Source organism: Calypte anna, chromosome Z (assembly GCF_003957555.1).
Source record: "Calypte anna isolate BGI_N300 chromosome Z, bCalAnn1_v1.p, whole genome shotgun sequence".
Classification (NCBI taxonomy): Eukaryota; Metazoa; Chordata; class Aves; order Apodiformes; family Trochilidae; genus Calypte; species Calypte anna.
In genome coordinates, this window is record NC_044274.1 from 10664336 (window position 1) to 10674707 (window position 10372).

General features: G+C 55.8%; 1 protein-coding gene across 1 annotated transcript; it reads right to left on the reverse strand.

The window, feature by feature from the left end:
- Positions 1-266: 266 nt before the first annotated feature.
- Positions 267-10140, reverse strand: FANCG (FA complementation group G). The gene is made up of 14 exons (XM_030468047.1): positions 9968-10140; positions 9301-9391; positions 8513-8644; positions 7640-7833; positions 6773-6926; positions 5519-5649; positions 4984-5130; positions 4069-4214; positions 3814-3880; positions 3076-3407; positions 2910-2965; positions 2104-2241; positions 1345-1468; positions 267-547 (listed from the first exon to the last, which is right to left on the reverse strand). The coding sequence occupies exons 1-14, from the start codon at positions 10052-10054 to the stop codon at positions 364-366; spliced, it is 1983 nt and encodes a 660-aa protein (XP_030323907.1). The 5' UTR covers positions 10055-10140; the 3' UTR covers positions 267-363.
- Between the last annotated feature and the right edge of the window lie 232 nt (positions 10141-10372).

Consider the following 10372-nt stretch of genomic DNA (forward strand, 5'->3'; position numbering starts at 1 on the left):
AAAGACACAGAGCGGAAGAGCTCCAGCCAATCAGAAGAGGTGGGAGGCGGGCGCTGGGCTCGGTGAGTCTCTGCCGGTCGGGACGGAGCGAACCGAACCGGAGCGGAGCGGCCCCCGGGTGAGGGGTGTGTGAAGGGCCCGGGCCTTCCCCTCCGCTCAAAGCTCCCCCCGAAAGCTCTCGGTGGGAGGGGGTGTGAGGGCAGCCTGGGCCAGAGGAGGTGTTGGGGTTGGAATCCCCAAAAAGGGGTGAAGAGAACCGAAACCAAACGGAGCAGCAACTTTTATTGGAAAGGACCTGTTCTGTTCCCACCTCTGGGGATCCAGCTTCATCCAGGAGTGACCCCGAGTCTTGCTGGAGCCCCTCTAGGCTTCCCGTGCCAGGGGGGCATGGGGAGACTGCAGCAGTGGGGAGAGGGAGGTGTCCCGGCTCAGATTGAGTGGTCCCGGTCTGTGGTGTCCCAAGTAATCCTGGAGTCTGCTGGCCAAGGATTCCCTGTGAGGGAACAGAGCCTGCTGCAGACAGGACACCAGGTACAGAGGGAAGGACCTGAAAGAGAAGGGAGAGCTGCAGCAGGACCACATGCCAGAGGGCTTGGAGCATCTCTCCCACTGAGCCAGGCTGAGAGTTGGTGTTGATCAGCCTGGAGAAGGCTCCAGGGAGATCTTACAGCACCTTCCAGTGCCTGAGGGGCTACAGGAAAGGCAGGGAAGGACTACCTAAAAAGACAGGGAGTGACAGGATGGGGGGAAACAGCTTCAAAACAACAGAGGGTAAATTAGATTATATATTAATAAGAAACTCTTCACTTTCAGCTTATCTTGCATATGACTCACCCCAGGGAGTGGCCCAAGCCTCCAAAATCCCAACCATGTCCAAAACAACCACGGTCACCCCAAGACCTCCAGGCCTTCAAAGACACTCCCATACCCAGGCCTGCCTGACTTTAGGAAAACTTTACCTTGTGTCAAGTTTTTAACCCTGCTGCTCACGCTGGATCATTATTTAAATAGGATAAACTATAGTTAAAGTGTAAAAGGAAGTTGTGGTGAGACGCTGGCATAGGCTGCCCGGGGAAGCTGCGGCTGCCTCGTCCCTGGAAGTGTTCAAGGCCAGGTCGGATGGGGCTTGGAACAGCCTGATCTGGTGGGAGGTGTTGAAGTTGGAACTAGATGATCTTTTAGGTCCCTTCCAACACAAGACGTTTTATGTCACAGCCTGGCTAGGTCAGCCCTGCCTCTCCACAGAAGAACAGGGAGTAGACCCCTCAGACACAGCTGGAAACATGGGTCGTGCTCCTGGAGCTCTTGTGTGGGGCTGAGATTTCCCTCCATCCCTCTACATACCTTCCCACCTGCTCATCCTCCCTCGGAGAGCTTTGGGAGATCTTCAGCCAGTGAGCAGCTGCCTCCTGCTTTCGGTCCAGTTTCCACAGGGCCAGCACCAGGTAGGAGGCAGCAGCTGGGTCACCTGCAAGACACGAAGGGGGATTCAGCCCTTGGCAGGGGAAAAGCAGGTTCCTAGCACTGCTGTGGTATGCAGGGTGTTGCAAAAGAAGATGAGAAGACAGGGGAGGGTGAAGAGAGGTGGTGTCATGGGGAGGAAAGCATCCAGGCTGTGTTGCAGGCTCTAATTAAGCCCGGGGCAGATGGCATCACCCTTGAGGTAAAGCTGCCCACACATGTCTGGACATGGGTTGGGGTTCTCCTCGCAGACAGCTGAACACCCCAAAGGGATGAAGCCTCAGTCAGAACTGGGACCAGCAAGTCTGGGACCAGTAGGTCTGGCAGATCCTGGCTAAGTTCACTTGCAGTGTGTCAGTAGGGCCAGAACACTGCACAGGGTCACCCCGAAATCAGAACCCACGCCTCAGTTGTGCTTGGACTCCTGCAGTTCCCCACTTCAGTCCCCTCTCCCTGACAGCCCTCTGTATTCAGCCTGTGGTCTGGCAGGCATGGACAGGCTGCTCCCTAGGATGGGCCAGAACTCCAGCTGCTGAATAACCGTGGCCTAAAAAACCAAGACCTTTCTGCTGCATACAGCAAAGCATCCCAGTACAAATTTATGGAAATCCCCTCCGTTCCTCACTAAAATGAGGCTCTTACCTGGTGAGATCTGCAAACCGTGTTGGAAATCCAACAAGGCTTCCTTGTGCTTTCCCAGCTCCAGGAACTGTGTCCCTCGCCCAATGAGGGAGAGCAACCTGATCTTCTGGAGCACCTCCACTTCTGGCAGGGGATTCTCTGGCACAGATAAGACACATATACCTGGAGACAGCATCCTGCAGACATTCCCTCCCTCATCCCAGAATACTGAGCCAGGTAAGCAGTCAGGATAGGCCAAATATTTACTCGTTTGGAGGTGTTCAAGGTCAGATTTGATGGGGCTTTAAACAACTTGGCCCAGTGGAAGGTGTTCCTGCCTATGCAGTAGGGTTGGAACCAGTAGAAGTTTAAAGTTCCTTCCAAACCAAACCATTCTGTAATTCTATGATTTTCCAGTCCCCAAAACTCTCAGTGATAGAGCTCTGCCTCTCTGATAGGCTGAAGGAGGCCAGGTGAATAACACCAAGAGCTTGGTGCCCTACATGGCTCTGGTGAGCAGTGACCAGCAGCCTGGCCTTTGGCTGCACATCTGCACAGTGGGTACAGATCTCTGTCCTGAGATTTGGAGATGCTTCCTGGTTCTCAGCCCATTTAACCTGGAAGGTGGAAAAGGAGGCAGAGTAGAAGACAAACCCTGCTACAGCCAAACCAGCCAACCCTTCAGCAGCTCCAGCATGGTGCATAGCTCATCATGCTGGGACAACCACCAGCTGCCAGAGGTGACACTGGGGCCAGAGCCTGTCACCTGTACTGCAGATCCTGACCCAGCCAGGCCCTACATAACGCCCAGCTGTGCAGTGTCTTACCTGTCAGTCCAACACCAGACCCACAAAGCTGAACCCGCAAGAGATCACCAAGACACCTGTGGGTGGAAGGATGGAGGAGCTCCAGTACTCGTGTCGTGCCCTGTCCTGGCAGTTCCCAGACATTGTTGCTGTCTGGGAGCCCCTTTTCCCAGCAAGGCTCCCTCACCTGCTGAACTGTGTGATGGCCTCCTTGCTCTCACCCAGCACAGCCCATGCCCAGCCCTGGTGCAGGTATCCAGCTGCTCTCCAGGCCAGGCAACGCAGACTCTCCTTCTTCTGGGACAGACCTGCCAGCCCTGCCCCTGGTGATGGGCACTCTGGCAGCTCCAGCTCCTGCTCCACAAGTAACATCCGTGGGATCAAGTCAGTTGTCCGGCTGATGACCTCCTCACACACAGTTATGGCATCCTGGTGCCTCCCAGCCTGCTCCAAGGCAGATGCTGCTTCCAAGAACACCTCTGGGATCCTGGGCAGAGCTGAGCTACCATCCAGGGGCACCTGGGGAGCAAGAGTGGTGGCAGGGTTCAGACACGGAACTGCAGAGTACCAAGCAGAATGAGCCTGTTGCTTACTGGGAACCCTCAGACCCAATCCCACAGATCCTGGTGCCTGCTGGAGGAGGCAGAAGCTGTGAAGCACTGACAGCTCAGCAGAAAAAAGGGTGAAGGTTATCCCAAACCAGGCCAGCAGATGCTCCCCACAGGAAGGGGAAGCTGTTTCTCCAAGTGTGCAAGTGCTCTCTGGTACAAATCCAACAACAGACATGCACAGCTCAGAGGTGCCAGCCTCCACCTTGTTTCCTTCAGAGCTCAAGCCAGACACTGAAACCTGGCAGGATGATGCCTGGGCTCAGGACAGAGATAAAAATCTCTCTACTGAGGGAACTATTAAGCAAGACACCTACCTGCTGCTGCGGCCCCTCCTGAAGCAGAGTCAGAACATCCAGATAATGTTCCACTGCATCAGCCACCCTGCAAATGGGACAGAAGGAGCTGAGGGACCCCAAGAAGTGCCAAAAAGACCCTGCACATCACTCACTCCAGCCATACCACCTGTGACCTACAACAGCAGTACTCAGCTGGACGATTTCCAGGAACACAGTGAGAACTGCAGAGCCTGAACAAGCAGCGTGTTGCAAGCAGGCCAGAGGGGCTGTTACCTCCCATCCTGGAGGCAGCGTTGTGCCAGCAGGTACTTCACTTCAGAGGGGTGGCGATGGCGAAGGAGGGAAGCTAGGACTGGCGTGCAGACCAGGAGCTCTGTTTGTGTTAGGGAAGTTGCTCCGGGAGGGTTTTTTTCCAGAGCCTGTGAAACCGAAAACAGAAAACAAGGTCACAAAACTGCTGACCAAGTCCCAAGCAGCAGCAAGCATGTGTCACTTCTGGCATCTGGAGACGCACCCAGAGGAGCAGATGCATTACACTTTGCAAGCAGAGCTATGCTGCTCTTGCTCACTGTGGCACCAGGAAGAGCAACCAGGATCCCACAGGAATAGGCAGGCTTCTTATCTCCACCAGGAGATGTGCAAGATTGCTCAGATCACCTCAGGTTTATCAGTTCAAGGTGCTCTGAGATGCCTGGAACACTCTCCCCCATTGCAGCCACAGACCTAGTTAGACCAGATCTTGGGCAATTTGTGATGAGACAGCTGCCTCACCACAGCTGTCCTTACACCTTACTTAATCCCAACAACAGTTGAAGAGCTAACTGGGATTCCACTGCCTTGACCTCCTCCTCCCAGGCAGACCAAGGTTGCTCTGGCTAAGGCACCCCCTCCCCCCCCCAGTCTGCTTTTTCAAGGCCTCATTCCTATCAGAGACCTTATTATGAGGCTGATACTTTCTAGCATGAGTGTAACCTCTTGTCCCAAGCCACTAGGAAATTAACAAGATCCCACCCCCTTCCCAACCACAAGGTGCTAAGCAGGAATTCTGGACCTGGTTGGACTCTTTCCTGCCTGCTGCAGAAGGCAGCATCACAGCTGCATCACTGCAGTCTGCTTCGGGGACTCCTTCAGGGTTAAGCTAGGAGCCTGTCCTAAAATCAACCCAGAGCTGTTAAGTAGCAGACAAACCTCATAGAGCAGAGCCAGGGCCTGCAGCTCTGCATCAGTCTCCTTCAGCTCATGGTACACTGCTGCAGCGTGGGACAGGGCAGGAAGGCACTGGAAGTCCACCTGGAGGGCCCGTTTCAGGTGCTGAAGGGCTGTCTGAGGCTTGCCCTAGTTAGACAGGAAAGAGGTGGGTGTTGCAAGGACATCTTGCTGACATCTTAAAAGTTCTCTGGGATCCAGATCTCTGCTCTGCATCTCTAGGGATCCCCACTAAGCAAGGGCAGCACCTCAGGCAAAGGTAGCCCTCCTCAGGCTGGTTTTGGAGCTTCACTCTCTGCAGCAGCCCCTTCTGCTGAGCCAAAATCCCCACCTGGGTTTTGCAGCTCTCCAAGGAGGATGGAGCTACAAGGGCAACTTCTGCTCAAGCCTTCACCTTCCAGCAGTAGCCTGGGACCACACAGAGCCTATGTGGTCATCAAGCTTGAGCCTCCCCACCCTGCTCAGGGCTGTATTTCCCCTCTCCCTGATGAGAAGAGGGGAGGAGCCCATCCATTACCATTCGCTGAGCACAGCAGCCAAGGCAGGTGTAGATCTGAGCCAGGAGTCTCTTGGAGCAGAATCCTCCTGCAGCTTCCTTAAGGAGGGAGAAGGCAGTGGGGAAGTTCTCAGCCTCCAGCTCCAGCAGCCCTAGGACAGACCCAACACCTCAGCTCTGTGTCTCCCTTTCCCACTTGCTTGCTCCCCAAACACCATCCATGCCCTCTTCCTCCCAGCACCATGGGGACCTCCCTGGTCCCCTCTGCACTCAGCAACACACAGCAGGATGGTGCCAAGCTGCCATCTTGGGTTTGATGGTGTTGCAAGTGGACAAGCAGCTCGATGGAAAAGAAATAATAGCAGCTTCCAAGCCCAGATGCCTGCCTTGGCCCAGAACAAGGGCAAGAGATAGGTGGTGGGGACACATTCATCAACACGGTGCTTCCACAGGGGAAGCACACAGTCTCAGAAAGACTTTTTCCAGCACATCTGGGCCGTTTCCCAGCAGGATGCTTTAAGGTTGTTAGTTTATTAATATTAACTGCCAATGGTATTTGCTTTTCTTTCAATCCCCATTCCAAGCTTCTCTCTGGAGCTGCTTGGACATGTTCACATCACCTTCACATCTGCCACCTCCCCCCTGGAAAAGCCATTGCCACCCCAGAGGCATCAGTGGGCAGAAGCTCCTGCCCTCCCTCGTTGCAGAAAGGACCCTGAGCACATCAGGACAGTGCTGGCTGTCCCTGCAGCTGCTGGGCTTGTCAAGACAGCAAGCAAGAGAAAAGCACAAGGACAGAAGGCAGAAGTTGGATGAGAGCAGTCACCTGCAATGACACCAGGGTACAAAGCTGCATGACAGCTCTGCAGGGTTCACACAGCACTGTAACCTGACAGGAACAATATGCTGCAACAAGACAAGTGCCAGAAGACAGAAGAAAGGAAAATCCTTGTTATCTCCCTGCCAGTGTTCCACTTCATGAAAGTGGGGCCCCGACAGCTACCTAAAGCCACAGACAGGCAGAGGAACCCTGTGAGAGTGCAGAGAAGGGCTTAGCTGTGTAAAAAGCAGGGAAGCTTCTCTGGATATTGAGCATCAAAGTACAGAGAGAGACCCAGAGGTTCAGCCCAGGCCTTCTACCAAAGGAAGAGCACAGAAAACCACAGGGGCCTGGCTGCTTAGGAAGAGGAACCAGGAAAAGGGAAGGCGGAGGAGGTCCTGGGAGAAGAGAGCAGTGTGAGGCTGTGCTGGCATGAGAACCTCCTCCACACAAACCTTGCAGAAAGACTGCTGATGTGCAGAGGGTCTCTTTCAAGTCCTCAGCACTCTGTACAAGGGGCAGGGATGCCTCCTCAGGAGGCACTTGCCATGACTTGAGCAGGTACAGAAGTTTGTTCTCCCCCTGGCTGCAGTGAGCTCTCCCCGTGCCCTGTGAATACACAGACAAAAAAAGAAACAACAAGAGAATGCTGAAGAGAAGCAGGAAACACCAGTCCCAGGGCACAGGGAAACTACAGTCCCAACAAGCTGTGGGACAACAGTGCTCCCTGTGCTGAGGGGCAATTTCTTACCACCCTCTGACTTCAACAGCAAGCCCCTCACTGCACTGACACCTCCTTGGACCGAGGCAGCACCTCCCCACCTCAGACTGAGATGGTACCTTTGAGAGGCTGCTGGCAATCCCAGTGCTGCAAGAGGGCATTCAACCAGCTGGGATCCCTAAGCAGCATCCACACAACCCTGAGATCAGCAGGGAAGGTTCCTCTGCTGCCCACTGCTTGCAGCTTGATCTCTAGAGAGGCTGCATCCCCCTCCCAGCCTGCCCAGGTCTCCTCTCTAGCACCTTAAGGTTTAGGACCCAGGCAGGCAGGAGATATTTTGAGACCCAGTAGTGCACTCAAAGCCACCAGGGACTGAGTGCCAGCAAGAGGATTACTCAGGCTGACTGGGCAGCACTGTGAGGGGGTCCAGGTCTCCAAATGCCCCAGTAACATTTTGCAGAGCAGGGCTCCTAAGAAACACAGCTCTGTCTCCTTCAGCAAAGGCACGGTGGTGGGGGGGGGGGGGTTTCTGAGGGCCCAGGCACTCTGAATGGAGGTAACCAGGAGCAGCTGTGCCTCCCCCCACCCCCCCCCAGGTTACCTCAGCCTGTCTGAGGAGGCAGAAGAGGCTGGTGATGCTCCCCAGGCGCCTGTCTCCCAGCCACCACCCTGCCTGCAGGGCACACAGGCGATGCAAAGGTCCCCTCAGCTCCTCTGCAGTCACCTCCTGCAGCACCTTCTGCCACAGCTCCTCGGTGCTCAGATCCTGACCCCCGGACCCACAGGACTCCAGAACTAAAACAAAACAAAAAACCTGAAAAAACCCCACCAAACAACCAAACAAAAACCCAAAGCAAAACACACAAGCAAGAAATGTAAACAAATGGAAAAGCCCCAGCCATGAGACAAGAAGTTTATGCCTTAAAACAGACATCCCCCCAGGAGGGAGAGAGAGCCCCAAGCAAGCATGGGCTTCTCAGTGAGGGACAGAACATGGTTACAGGGTTGGCTTGGCCTGAGCAGCACAAAAACCCAAACTCTTAAGACAGTGCAGTTAACAGTGGCATGCTCAGGAGACAATCCATGGCTCAGAGCTGCAAGTCCTCCTGAGGTCACTTGCTCACAGGCAAACATGTGCCAATACTGCAGATCCCCCTCTGACCTGCAGCCTGTTTCAGTGAGTTTTCATTGAAACCAGCACAACACAATTAAATAAACCTCTTATTTTCTACAGCCACTAAAACTTTAGTGACTTGGCACCTGATGCATGGAAAACTCTGACTTCCCTTAAAACCTCTGGGCCATGGATGCAGGCAGCAGCAGGAAGACTGACAGGGAGGCAGCCACAAGCTGCCCCACCTCCTCCCCTTCCCACTAGTCAGGCTTCCCTGCTCACACTCATCCCACATCTCTAAAGTGCAGAGAAGAACCTCTTCACCCCGAGGAGCCCCAGTACAGAGAATGAGCTCCTTACCCCTAAGGAGCCCCATGCGTATTCCTTCTGCTTCTCTCCTGATGGCAGAGTCTGTTGCCCCCACAGAGGAAAGCAGGGAGTTGTAGAGGACAGTGAGCTCCAGAGGCAGGGTGGGGAGGGCAGCTGGCAGCCCTGTGGTAACAGCCAAACCAACAAGAAATCAAGCTGGCTAGGGAAAACCCAGCAACTACTCTCACTAAGGTGCCATCACCTGCCTTTGTGGCAAGAGAAATATCCTTGCAAGTTATGTTGTTCTGGTGAGACTTCGCAGAGTGGGAGCTGCAGTGCCTAGAGAAACAGCAGCTGCCACCACTGCTTTAGGCATCCATTCCCCAGCTAACCAGGTGTTGCAGTCCTCCAGGACTAAAACCTTCCAGCTCTCCCAGAAGAGAAGTAATACCCTTCCACTATAAATCCACCCTTTCACACAGCTTTTCCATGCTGTTTTCCTCACATCAGGCTACCTCTGCACCACAGCTGTGGCAGGGTGCCCCTTCACCACACCACCCCGGGCAAAGGCTGCCACCTTTTTTCCAGAGACCCCACAACTCTGCCCACATTTCCCAGAAAAATTAGGCAGAGTTTGGGGCCGAGCCTTAACCCCTTTCCAGGCCCACCTCAGCTTTGGGCAGTAATAAATGTTTCATCCCCCTCCCCACAGTGGTTTCCAGCACTGGGATACCAGAAGTGCAGCCCCATGTCTGGGAACTGGCGCTTCTGATCCAGGATCTGCCATCGGAAGGGTGCCACGGGAGGAGGGTAAGGCAAGGCACGGTGTCCCCACTCACGCCACATCTCGAGGAGCAGCTCCCTGAAGGTCCCTTGGTGCCGCCGCACCTCCCGCACCACGGCTCTGCTCTGCCCCGAGCACCGCGTCGCCTGCAAGGCAGACACTCACCCCCTGGCCTGGGCCATGGCACACACCTTCTCATCCCTCATCCCCTTTCCCTTCCCATCTTTTCTCCCTTCCTCTTACCTTTTCCTCCCCTTGCCTTGTCTTTCTCTTCCCTCCTTTCACTTTTCCTTGTCCTCCTCTCCCCTGCTCTCCTTGCCCCTTTCCTCCTCCCCTCCCTTTCCCTTGCTTCGCTCTTTTCCTCCTCTCCCCTTGCCTCGTGGCTGCCCCATCCCTGGAAGTGTTCAAGGCCCGGCTGGATGGGGCTGGGAGCAACCTGGTCCAGTGGGAGTTGTCCCTGCCCATGGCAGGGGGCTTAGAACTACATGATCTCCAAGGCCCCTCCCAGCCCAGCCCAACCCAGCCCAGCCCAGCCCAGCCCAGCCCAGCCCAGCCTGTGGTTTTACGATGCCCTCCTCTCCCTTTCCTCTCCCTTTCCCTTCCCCTTCTCCTCCCGCCCCAGGACCCAAGCTGCAGCCTAGCCCCAGGGGGCGACGTTCCCGCAACCACCGGCAGAGACGGGGGGAAGGGCAGAACGAAGGGTGAGAGGAGAGCCGTTTCACCCGCCAGCTCTCGGCCAGTTCCCGGTTCCGGTCCGCCCATGCCTTCAGACACCCCGGCTCTGACTCCGCTCCGCGCCGCCGCTTCATGGCCGTCACCGCTTCATGGCCGTCACCGCTTCATGGCCGTCACCGCTTCATGGCCGTCACCGCTTCCTGGCCGCCGCCGCCCGCCCTGCTGCCGCCTCCCCGATGATTGGCTGGGGCCCGCGCGCCCGGCACCGCCATTGGCCGCCGGGACAGAGCGGAAGCGGCGGTCGCCAAGGCAACAGGCAGGCGTCGCGGGGAAGAGCGGTGCCGGCCGCCTTCCCTCCACAACGGCGGCGGCCGAGAAGGGCCAAACTTCCGCATTGGGGGTAGGAAGGCGGAGCGATGGAGCCGCTCCCGGAGGGATGGGGGGCGGGGAAC